Raw genomic sequence first — 13,135 nt, 5'->3', positions numbered from 1 at the left:
AGACGAGGAGTGTTGTAGCAAGAGCATCTACAATCACATATAGCTAATTTGAGTTGCCAAACGTTTGTGGATGCGGACGGGCTTGTCCGCGGATGGTGACCGTTTGTACCTCATATTTGGCCTCCGACAACCATAGTACCTATTTCATGGTTAATATTTTTCATACAAAAGCATGCAACGAAATGATCTACATACAAACTACACTACTCGTCCTCCTTGTCGGAGATGAACTTCGTACCGGAGTTGCCGGCCTCATGGTCACTGGTGGCCGGGCGACATGGTGGTGCCTCCTCCTCCTCCTTCTCGTCGAGCTCCGCCTCAACCTCCGTCTCTGACTGGATGGAGTCGAGGATGGCCTGCTGCTCCGCTGCCTCCCTGCTTGGGCCACCCTGCGCGTCGGCCATGGCGAAGCCCGCAACCGGAGGCGCCGGATTAGCCTCGCATTCAACCTCTTCCTCCTCCGGATTCACGTTCTCCTCTGCCTGCTCCTCCTCATCCGACTCTGGCTCCGGCGAATTGGAGGCAGGCCGGCTGGGATCTGGGCTTCACATCTAGCCCGAATCCGCTCAAGGATCTCGAGCCGCCACTCCGGCATGAGAATGGCGTATATCGTAATCTGAGACCTCGGTATGGCTAGTGGCGGGAGGATTAGAATGTGGCGGCGGCGGAGGGGATGGAGAGGCAAGAAATGAGGACGGGCTAGGGTAGGGCTGCCGCCGTCCAGCTTAAATAGCCAGACTTGGGTCCCTCGGGCGGCACGCCGAAGCGGCATGATACACCATCATGAATACCCTCACCGAAAAACAGAGGAGGCGCTTGTCGAACTGATGGGTTTCTGCGTGGGTCTATGTGGTCAGTTCGGCGTGTCTGGCACATCCGGAGGATTACCGGTCAGCCTGGTCATTTTGCATGGGTCTATGCTATCAGTCCGACGTGTCAGGCGCATTCAGGCGCTCATGTGGGGTTGGACATGGGGATTACTGATCCGTCCGGGCATTTGGGCCAAGTTTGCCCCGTTCGGTTGGGTGGCAAAATCATGACCAGATAAGATTGGGTCACTAAATCATGACCACGCGTTTTGGGTGGATTATATATGGGCCATCCGGTAGGATGTTGCCGTCTGCGTCTATGCACGTGAAATCACAAGCTTCGGATCTTCGATTCAGAAAGTGGAGTGAACTGATTAGAATTTGTATGTCACTCGGGATTGTCTTCGTTTCTTTTTTACTGTCTGTCAGAAGTCAAACTCTTTGAAGTTTGACCAAATTTATACACAAAACTATTAAGATTCACAATACAAAATCAATATCATTATATTCATTGTGAAATATATTTTCATATTTACTTGTCATTGTAGATGCTGATATATTCTTCTAATATAAATTTGGACAGACAAATCTAATATGCAGAGTAAAATGAAACGGAGGGAGTACATTGGAAGTTACCTTGAGTTCGTCGTAAGCTGGATCATTAGAACCATGTAAATCAAAAGTCAGTTGAAAACCATTGTTTGCCACCACCACCAGTAATCTGGCGGTAAGGTAAGGTTTAACGCGAAACAGGTACAGTACTTGCTTGGCTGCGAAGTGACTCATCACTTGCATGCCTTGTCATCTCTTTAGACGAAGCATGGTAAATTGGTAATTAATTTACATCTGTGTACATCCTAAGCAAAACCTAAAGAAACAACTTTGGCTTCTCCCAGGAGCATGATCATGGCCTCATGGCCAACACTCCTTTGTATTGGCCGAGGAATATGGGGCTTCCAGTCCTCACGAGGCAACGTGAGGCCCATTCTTCTTTGTTCTCAGGAAACTAACCAATGTGATCATGGGGGCAACACCCGTCCCTGAACGCTTCTTGATTGTTGTTGTCTTCCACGGCTTTCCATCTTGCAAAGTACCCGTGGTTGTAGACGTTACGTTGTAGAACTGCGCGCAAATACATCGTGATTCAAACTGGGAACCTTGCAATTGATGGATTGGATTCTTTTTCCTTGGGAAAACTGATGATCTTACACAGCTCAGGATAAAACATTTACCTCGCACACACCATGTAATAGCAACCTCTGAAATGGGTCCTGGACATTCAACACAAGCACATCTTTATCAGTGGTGTCTTCAATGAAGGCCCTGATCCGTTCCTGCAAAAGTGGAGCACGGTTTTTGCAATCTTAAACAACAGCAACATAATACAGATATAGACAAGTATATACTCCCTCCGTAAACAAATATAAGAGCGTTTAGACCACTAAAATAGTGATCTAAACACTCTTATATTTCTTTACAGAGGGAGTACTTTCTTTCCAAGAATAATAGTCAAGTATATACTTTCTGCAGAGCATCTAAGCTGGCTGCACTATTGAATCCAACAAGTATTAAACAGATATAGATATAACTTACAAGCAGTGTAGGACTCCATATGGAAGATCCATAACACAGTCAACACTTACAAATATTTTCCTACACAACCCTAAGTAGAATCAAATTGATCAAAACAGCATGTTCTTTGTTTCATCAGAATAATGGTGCTAAACTGCTAGCTCATACATAAGCCCATCGGCGTACATAATTTGAACTTCCTAATATAAGCAGTGCATGAATTGTTGGTTTTAACTACTGAACTCGGTTCAACAAACATTTATCAGATTCCATTTCTTTCCATTTGCATAATTCATTTAATCTATATGTGCTCAGAGTTCCAAAACTTCAAACCAAACAGATGAGAATAGATGAATTATCTTCATGTGCTACATAGCATTACACAACCAAAATATTACTAGTATCATTTTACTTTTACTCCCGAGTCTTGACACCACACATGTTCTGAGCACTATAACAACAAACAAAAAATATAACATTGTTAAAACAAACGGACTAGGTTTAAAGAAAGTAGGACCAAAAGGCAGAAGGTCATACCTCATATATTTCAAGCAGTTCAGGTAGGAAGTTTCTCTTCATAGCTTCTCTTGTTTGGCAATCTATACGACGCCAAGCATTCAGCACAATTGACTCATCTTCATTCACAAGATTCTTCTGCTTAGTTGATGATTGTTTCATCCGTTGCATAAATCTTTCCTGCAAATATAAAACTTGCCAAGTGTCATGGATCTATGTTAACAATGCATACATACTGGCAATACGATAGGCACATTTTATATGTCTCTGAAGTCTGTGCATTTGGGTTTAATATATTGCAGACTAGTGATGGACAACATACATCGGCATGACAGATGCTAACATACCTCAACGTCCATGTCAATGCTCCTGAAGGCATCCCACTCACCAACACTTGTCCTGCAAAATGCTGACAGTGGTGCTTCCTCACCTGCATGCAGAAAATTGGTCAAATGCAACAAATGAGATGTTTGAAACATAACAAATAAATTAAAAAATATATGTATTGATGCCTATGCCAAATGGCAGCACAACTAAAATGAGAAACTCCACATAAGCGCTTAGAGGAAAACATGCCACGGAAAGAATCAGTAGTTCAGTACAGATCATTCACGTGATGAATACAAAGAAATTAGTTAACGCCATAACACTACCAATAAAAAGTTAAAATGCGCATGCTTTAAAAAGAAAAGATGTTTCCCAACAAAATCTAAACCGCCTGTTGCAATTCATGTAGGTTTAAATGAACTAGAGTACTCAGTGCAGATTTACTTAGAACATCACATTCTATGGTCAGGTTGCAAAATGTTGTAACAAATTTGAGCAGCATTGGAGCTCACCAAATGGCGGAGGGGCAAAGAGGCCTTTGATTTCTTCAACATGAAGACGAGGGACGAGCTCAATCAGCAAGCGATCATTCAACCATCTGCGAGACCTCCGGTTACTAACCTGTATAACATTGTAAACCATCATAACGTGCTTAATCATATAGCCTTAGATAATTTTATATATCGAAACATATATACGCATAAAAGTAACAGGTCATATAAAGCAGATCAAATTTTTGTTCCCAGTTAAGGTTTTCACCCCCGAGGAGACTAATATGGCAAGTCTGTGTTAATTTCAACCGCTCCTCACAAGAATCAAACAAGAAACACCATTATTTAACCATTTACACTCGTATTTCCAACCTTTAAAAAACCATAACTCGAGCGCTACCTCCCATGACAGGAAATCAAATAAGGTACAGTAACATCATCGACGGTCAGGCTCCTCACCTTGGTTGCCATGTCCTCCAGGGCTTCAATCTTCCTCTCGATCATCTGCCCACGCGTCTTGGCGGCAGCGGCATCGCCTGCGTTAACAGGAATAAAATTCCAGGAAAAGTGCACCACATTACGGAAACTTTGGACACAACTAACACCGAGATCCACCAATTTCGAGCGAAAATAACCTACCTTTGGCGGAATCGAACAGGGACTCGTAGAACTCCTCCTCCCTCCGCAGCAGATCCGCGCTCGCCATGGTTGAGTCCTTCACGCGAGCTTCTCGCGCTCCCTTCTGGACCTCGAGCTTCTGCCGCGGCGATGGAGGAGGAATCGAGGCTTGGGTTGGGTGGTTTCCGCTTTTGTCCCGGTTGCGGCTGGCCCTCCTGCGCTCTGTTTCTAGGGTTAGAATTGGGGGAATCGTGTGCTCGTGATTCGTCTTCCGGGGAAGGGAGACGGGGTTGGGCGAGAAACGTTACGCGCGCGTGGGTTACTGGATGAAGGTGGGACCATACATATGTGTGGGCCCACATGTAAGTTAACGTGGCTGGCTCGGGGACTTGTTGAGGATGAGACGGGCACGAAAGAGATGGAGTGGATATGCGACTCACAATGGAACCGGATCTCTCGTGGTGGTTCTCCGCGCAGCAGGTTGACAAGGTTGCTTGTTTTCTTTTTCTTTTGAATTTTTTTTGATTGAACACAATACAATTGCAGATGCTCACACACGAGCATACATTCAACCCTATAAAGATGTGCACGCACACTTTACCGCTTTACATCTCCTTCGATACACTCAACCCTATAAACGCATGCACGCACATTCTACACCTTGTCATCTCCTTCAACTCCTCTGACCCCATCGACAATCCATACCTTGTCTTCGATATCTACTACGACGACAAATACAAAGGGAAAAGGCAAAGTACATTTCCCCCTCATAGTATAAAGTAGTGATGATGAACTAGTACTTTCTAGTATGTCCAATCATATCCTATGTCGTATGTTTGTTGCTATCAAATATGTATGTGTGATCCACATGCATGCATGTGTATGGATTTGTGGGTGGGTCGACAAATGGGGTGGGGTGGGGGTGTGTCAGACCCCTAACTGAAGAAGCAGACACTTCAAACACTTCATTGGTTAAGCGCCTCGTACCAGTTCAAGGGAATTCAAATTCAGCCACAAGATCTTCATCTGATGATTGGGACACTCACTTATTGCTTCGCGCCAGGAGGAGCTCGTGCTGACGTCAATCTCAGATCAAACGGCTAGTAGCCTTGTCATATCGTTGTTTGCTTTTCGGCAAAAGCATTGTTCTTTTTCTTCTCTTTGTTTGGCCGAGACAAGGCAACTAACTTGTAATAGGGTTAAACCCTAGGTCGTCGTGTTCCGGCTGGCTTTGTATCGTCCGTCTTGGCGGCGCAAACCTTAATCCAAATTCCCCAAGTTCTTCCCTGAACTCGCACTTGTGTGATTGTGAGTAGTGCTCAAACCTCATATAGTAGTTTGGGCTTAACAAAGTGGTATCTCGAGCCATCGGTTCTCCTGGCGCGAGCGATCTGGAATCGAGCAAGGTTGGGGTTTTCCGTGGTAAAATTCCTCCTCCGTCTAGATATCCGATGACGATACAGTTCAGGCAGCGCTGGTGGCGGTAGACAGTTCGGGTGTTGGAAGCGGTCGGGTTGTGGTTGCTGGAGAATATTTCTTCAGTATAAAATTCCACCCACCCTCCCTTCTCAAGCACCAGGGCGCCACGGTGTTGGCGGCGGTAGGAACAACCCACCAAGCTCGGGTTACAACCTTGGTTGTGGTAAAATTCCTCACTTCGGTGTGTTTGTTCTTATTCTGCGAATCAGTGGGTGATAAAAGCCCCGTGCTCGTGTAAACATTTACTGATTGGATGGTGCAAGTCTCATACACCATGGCTGATCTAGAAATGGATTCTCTTTGATTAGATATCAAGGCCTTGCAACATGATAGAGACAGTGACAGGAAAGAGTTTCAGGAGTTTTAGACAACAGTTAACAAAAATTTCTCAAATGTCTAGAAAACCTTGGTGGAAATGCAATCCACTCTCACTCACATGATTTCTGCTCTTACTCCTAAGGCTCCTAACACACCTCTAGCTGGACAGGGCGATGCCCAACAAGTAACACCACATGCCTCTGAGAGCTCGACCAGAAAATTTACACACTCCTAACACCATGAGCTCTATTGTACTTCATGATGTGGCATATGAGAAAGAATTAAATATGGATGGCACACTCAAATATCCAAACATACACCCAGACTATGGAGTTGTGCTACTTTTTGAGATTGTGTTGATTTTTCCCTTAAAGAGGACAGGGTGATGCAGCAAAGTAGAGATAAGTATTTCCCTCAGTTAAGAACCAAGGTATCAATCCAGTATGAGGCACAAGCAAGTCTCCAATCTATGCACCTGCACAAACTAACAAACACTTGCACACAACGCGAAAAGGGGTTGTCAATCCCTTCACGGTCACGAACAAGAGTGAGATCTAATAAAGATAGGTATAAAAGATAAATAAAGATCAAACTAAATTAAATATAAATAAATTGCAGCAGGGTATTTTTGGGTTTTTTAGTTTATAGATCTAAAAATATATGATGGAAAATAGACTCGGGGGCCATAGGTTTCACTAGAGGCTTACGGTGGGTGAACAAATTACTGTCGAGCAATTGATATAAAAGCGTATAGTTATGACGATATCTAAGGCAGTGATCATGAATATAGGAATCATGTCCGTGACAAGTAGACCGACTCCTGCCTGCATCTACTACTATTACTCCACACATCGACCACTATTCAGCATGCATCTAGAGTATTAAGTTCATAAGAACGGAGTAATGCCTTAAGTAAAAGGACATGATGTAGAGGGATAAACTCAAGCAATATGATATAACCCCCATTTTTTTATCCTTGATGGCAACAATACAATACGTGCCTCGCTACCCCTACTATGTCACTAGGTGAGGACACCGCAAGATTGAACCCAAAACTAAGCACCTCTCCCGTTGCAAGAAAAAACAATCTAGTTAGCCAAACCAAACCGATAATTCGAAGTTAAATACAAAGATATCTTAATCATGCATCAAAGAGTTCAGAGAAGACTCAAATAATATTCATAGATAATCTGATCATAAATCCACAATTCATTGGATCTCGACAAACACACCGCAAAAAAATATTACATCGGATAGAACTCCAAGAACATCGAGGAGAACATTGTATTGAAGATCAAAGAGAGAGAAGAAGCCATCTAGCTACTAGCTATGGACCCGTAGGTCTGTGGTAAACTACTCACGCTTCATCGGAAGGGCAGCCAGGTTGATGTAGAGGCCCTCCATGATCGAATCCCCCTCCGGTAGGGTGCCGGAAAAGGCCCCAAGATGGGATCTCACGAGGACAGGGGCTTGCGGCGGCGGAAAAGTATTTTGGTGACGCTTCTGATGTTTGGGTAATATTTGGAAATTTTTAGTGCAAAGATTAGGGTTTGGGGACTCCCGAGGGGTCCACAGGCCAGGGGGCGCGCCCTGAGGTCTTGTGGGCTCCTTGTGAGTCTTCTGACCCCCTCCTCAAGTCTTCTGGGTGCCTTCTGGTCTAAGAAAAATCATCGCGAAAGTTTTATTCCGTTTGGCTCCGTTTGATATTCATTTTCTGTAAAACTCAAAATTAAGGAAAAAAACAGAAACTGGCACTAGGCTCTAGGTTAATAGGTTAGTCCCAAAAATAATATAAAATAGCATATTAATGCATATAAAACATCCAAAACAGATAATATAATAGCATGGAACAATCAAAAATTCTAGATACGTTGGAGACATATCAAGCATCCCCAAGCTTAATTCCTGCTCGTCCTCGAGTAGGTAAATAATAAAAATAGAATTTTTGATGTGGAATGCTACCTAACAATTTATCCATGTAATCTTCTTTACTGTGGCATGAATATTCAGATCCATAAAATTCAAAAGAAAAGTTTAATGTTGACATAAAAACAATAATACTTCAAGCATACTAATAAAGCAATCATGTCTTCTCAAAATAACATGGCAAAAGAAAGTTATCCCTACAAAATAATATAGTCTGGCTATGCTCCATCTTCATCACACAAAGTATTTTATCATGCACAACCCTGATGACAAGCTAAGCAGTTGTTTCATACTTTTGGTGTTCTCAAACTTTTTCAACTTTCACGCAATACATGAGCGTGAGCCATGGATATAGAACTATAAGTGGAATAGAATATGGTGGTTGTGGAGAAGACAAAAAGAAGGAGAAAGTCTCACACCAACTAGGCAAATTAATGGGTTATGGAGATGCCCATCAATTGACATCGATGCGAGTGAGTAGGGGTTTCCATGGAACGGATGAACTAAAGCTATAAGTGTATGAAAACTCAAAAAGAAACTAAGCTCACGAAGACCTAGAGCAATTTGAGGAAGTCCATCATTGGAATATACAAGCCAAGTTCTATAATGAAAAATTCTCACTAGTATATGAAAGTGACAAAATAAGAGACTCTCTATCATGAAGAACATGGTACTATTTTGAAGCACAAGTGTGGAAAAGGATAGTAACATTGTCCCTTCTCTCTTTTCTCTTTTTTGGGCTTCTTTGGCCTATTTTATTTTTTTATTTGGGCTTCTTTGGCCTCTTTTAATTTTAATAAAGTCTGGAGACTCATCCCAACTTGTGAGGGAATCATAGCTTCCATCATCCTTTCCTCACATGGGACAATGCTTTAATAATGATGATCATCACACTTTTATTTACTTACAACTCAAGAATTACAACTCGATACTAGAACAAAATATGACTCTATATGAATGCCTCATGCATATGAGAACAATATGACAACGATTGTATGTGTCATAATAAAATGAAACGATGGAAGTTGCATGGCAATATATCTCAGAATGGCTATGGAAATGGCATAATAGGTAGGTATGGTGGCTATTTTGAGGAAGGCATATGGTGGGTTTAATGCACCGGCGAAAGTTGCGCGGTACTAGAGAGGCTAGCAATGGTGGAAAAGTGAGAGTGCGTATAATCCATGGACTCAACATTAGTCATAAAGAACTCACATACTTATTGCAAAAATTTATTAGCCATCGAAACAAAGTACTACATGCATGCTCCTAGGGGGATAGATTGGTAGGAAAATACCATCGCTCGCCCCCGACCGCCACTCATAAGGAAGAAAATCAAAGAATAAATCATGCTCCGACTTCATCACATAACGGTTCACCATACGTGCATGCTACGGGAATCCCAAACTTTAACCCAAGTATTTCTACCAACCCACAATTACTCACTAGCATGACTCTAATATCACCAGCTTTATATCTCAAAACAATATGCAAGGAATCAAACTTCTCATAGTATCCAATGCTCTTTATATGAAAGTTTGTATTATATCCCTCTTGGATGCCCATCATATTAGGACTAAATTCATAACCTAAGAAAATTACCATGCTGTTAAAGACTTTCAAAATAATATAAGTGAATCATGAGAGTTCAACAATTTCTATAAAATAAAACCACCACCGTGCTCTAAAAAGATATAAGTGAAGCACCACAGCAAACTGCCTAGCTCAAAAGATATAAGTGAAGCACATAGAGTATTCCAATGAATTCACGATTAAAGTGTGTCCCTCTCAAAAGGTGCGTACAACAAGGATGATTGTGGCAAACTAAAAAGCAAAGACTCATAGTATACAAGACGGTCCAAGAAAAACACATATCATGTGGTGAATAAAAATACAGCCTCAAGTAAATTTACCGATGGATCAAAGACGAAAGAGGGGATGCCATCCGGGGCATCCCCAAGCTTAGATGCTTGGTTGTCCTTGAATATTACCTTGGGGTGCCTTGGGCATCCCCAAGCTTAGGCTCTTGCCACTCCTTATTCCATAGTCCATCAAATCTTTACCCAAAACTTGAAAACTTCACAACACAAAACTCAACTGAAAACTCGTGAGATCTGTTAGTATAATAAAATAAATCACCAGTATAGGTACTGTTGTGAACTCATTCTAAATTTATATTGGTTTAATATCTATTGTATTCTAAATTTACCCATAGATTCATCAAAATAAGCAAACAACACATAAAAACAGAATCTGTCAAAAACAGAACACTCTGTAGTAATCTGTAAACTTCATATACTTCTGTAACTCCAAAAACTGAAAAATTAGGAAAACCAAGGCAATTCATATATCAATCTTGTGTAAAAAATTCAGAATTTTATCACGCTCCAGCAGGTCAGATCAATTCTGTTACTGTGCGCAAAAGTTTCTATTTTTCTGCAAGATCAAATCAACGATATACCAAAGTATCCCAAAGGTCTTACTTGGCTAAAAACTAACTAAAACACCAAAACACAATTACTACAGAAGTAATAATGTGTGTTTTCATAAAAATAGGAAATAAAAATATTAGGTTGTCTCCCAACAAGCACTTTTCTTTAAATCCTTTGAGCTAGGCATTGATAATTTTAATGATACTCACATGAAAGATATCAATTGAAACATGAAGAGAGCATCATGTAGCATGTGAAAAACAAGTTTATGTCTAACATACTTCCTATGCATAGGCATTTTGTAAGCAAACAAATTATCAAGACAAGCAAAAACTAGCATATGCAAGGAAGAAGAAAGAAAATATAGCAACCTCAACATAACGAGAGGTAATTAGTAACATGAAAATTTCTACAACCATATCTTCCTCTCTCATAATAATTACATGTAGGATCATAATCAAATTCAACAATATACTATCACATAAAATTTTCTCTTCATGATCCACATGCATGCAAAGTTGACACTCTTCCAAAGTAGTGGGATTAACATAAAATAAAGTCATTACTTCTCAAAGCCCACTTTTATCAAAAATTTCATAAGATTGATCATTATCCAAAGTAGTGGGATCATTATTACCTAGAGTTGAAACTCTTACAAACCCACTTTCAATATTATTCCAAACATATTCATCATGAGGCTTAAATAAATTTCCAAGATCATAAGAAGAATCACCCCAATCATGATCATTGCAATAAGTAGTGGACATGGCAAAATTAGCATCCCCAAGCTTAGGGTTTTGCATATTATTAGCACAATTTACATTAATAGAATTTATAATAACATCATTGCAATCATGGTTTCCATTCAAGGAGCTATCGTGAATCACTTCATAAAATTCTTCTTTTAGCACATCATCACAATTTTCAGATTCACGAATTTCAAGCAAAACTTCATAAAGATAATCTAGTGCACTCAACTCACTAGCAATTGGTTCATCATAGTTGGATCTTTTAAAAAGATTAGCAAGTGGATGAGGATACATAAACTCTTTGCTTATGATATTGAATAAACACACAATTATACCAAGCAAATGAGCAAACAAACCAAGTAAGACATAAGGGCAGACAAAAAGACGAACGAAAGAAGGCGAATAAAAAGGCAATTTTTTTTTCTGAAAACGTTTTAGAAGTGGGGGAGAGGAAAGTGAGTGACAAATGGCAAACAATGTAAATGTACGAGATGAGAGTTTATGATGGGTACTTGGTAGGCTTGATGTAGAACCTCCCCGGCAACGGCGCCAGAGATTCTTCCTACTACTTCTTGAACCTGCGTTGATTTTTCCCCTGAAGAGGAAAGGGTGATGCAACAAAGTAGAGATAAGTATTTCCCTTAGTTAAGAACCAATGTATCAATCCAGTAGGAGGCACAAGCAAGTCTCCAATCTATGCACCTATAACGACCCGAACCTGATAAGATTCGATGTCTCTGTGCTAGTCCCTGGATCAATAGCTAGCCCACACAATACAAGATGTAATATCAAGAATAAACCACATGTCATAATATTACATCGTAGATCCAGAATTTAATATAATACATACCGGCATAGCTCAAGGCTAGCTCACAACAAAAACATAGCGGAAAAGCAATAAAATCTTCATGGAACCCATCAACACCATAAGCAAATGTTGAGTATAGACATCGTAACCCTACATCGTATCACTCACTCGTCGTATAAAATCTGCAACATGAAACGTTGCAGCCACGAAGGGTCAATACTTTGAATGTATTGACAAGTCACGCAAGAATGATATAACAGACCTACATCTACATGCAAGGTATATCAAGAGGATAAAGTAGTGGTTGTTTTGCAGAAAGCTAATTTTTTCCTGATAAATACATAATAGTCAAATTTTAATTTTGTCTTGCTACAGATAATACATATGGTTGAATTGGGCACTCCAATTCCAACCTATACCCATTATTAAGTTTCCCACTCAATTTTTACTAAGGTATCCTCTGTCAATATTATCCAACAATTGTAATGGTCTAGCTGCTCAAATTCGTCCATAACCGGGGACACGGCTAATCATGATTAGTTTTTAGTACTCTGTAAAGTTTAGTACGCTTTACCCATTGGACCCAATCGAAGATTGAGACGAAGTCTTTCAGAAGAGGTTCCCTTAACCACTTGACGGCCACATCCCACCTACATATGCTACATCTGTCGACACTGTCTAGGCAAGGGTTCTAACAACTGATCAACTAAGCCAGAGCCCATATAGCCAGTGGCCACACATGGAAGCTACTAGTCACTAAGTATGTCTGATCTTTTTGAACCTGGGCGGCATTCCACTTAGGGTGCACTCTCATGGGCGCATGGCCTTAGAAAAGGTGCAAGACCCCATGATGCCTGAGGGAGTCCTGGATTAGGGGGTCCTCGGACGGCCGGACTATGTACTTTAGCCGGACTGTTGGACTATGAAGATACAAGATTGAAGACTTCGTCCCATGTCCGGATGGGACTTTCCTTGGCGTGGAAGGCAAGCTTGGCAATACGAATATGTAAATATCCTCCCTTGTAACCGACTCTGTGTAACCCTAGCCCCCTCCGGTGTCTATATAAACCGGAGGGTTTTAGTCCGTAGG

General features: G+C 41.2%; 1 protein-coding gene across 1 annotated transcript; it reads right to left on the bottom strand.

Annotated features, from left to right (window-relative positions):
- Positions 1-1,481: 1,481 nt before the first annotated feature.
- LOC109741377 (uncharacterized) lies at positions 1,482-4,644 on the bottom strand. The gene is made up of 7 exons (XM_020300458.3): positions 4,355-4,644; positions 4,175-4,251; positions 3,737-3,845; positions 3,245-3,327; positions 2,919-3,077; positions 2,042-2,143; positions 1,482-1,931 (listed from the first exon to the last, which is right to left on the bottom strand). Exons 1-7 carry the CDS (start codon positions 4,419-4,421, stop codon positions 1,773-1,775), a joined length of 756 nt encoding a protein of 251 aa, XP_020156047.1. The 5' UTR covers positions 4,422-4,644; the 3' UTR covers positions 1,482-1,772.
- Between the last annotated feature and the right edge of the window lie 8,491 nt (positions 4,645-13,135).

Source organism: Aegilops tauschii, chromosome 5, assembly GCF_002575655.3.
Source record: "Aegilops tauschii subsp. strangulata cultivar AL8/78 chromosome 5, Aet v6.0, whole genome shotgun sequence".
In the NCBI taxonomy this organism is placed as follows: Eukaryota; Viridiplantae; Streptophyta; class Magnoliopsida; order Poales; family Poaceae; genus Aegilops; species Aegilops tauschii.
Note: the sequence above shows the minus strand (reverse complement) of the source record. Positions and strands in the feature narration are given on the sequence as shown.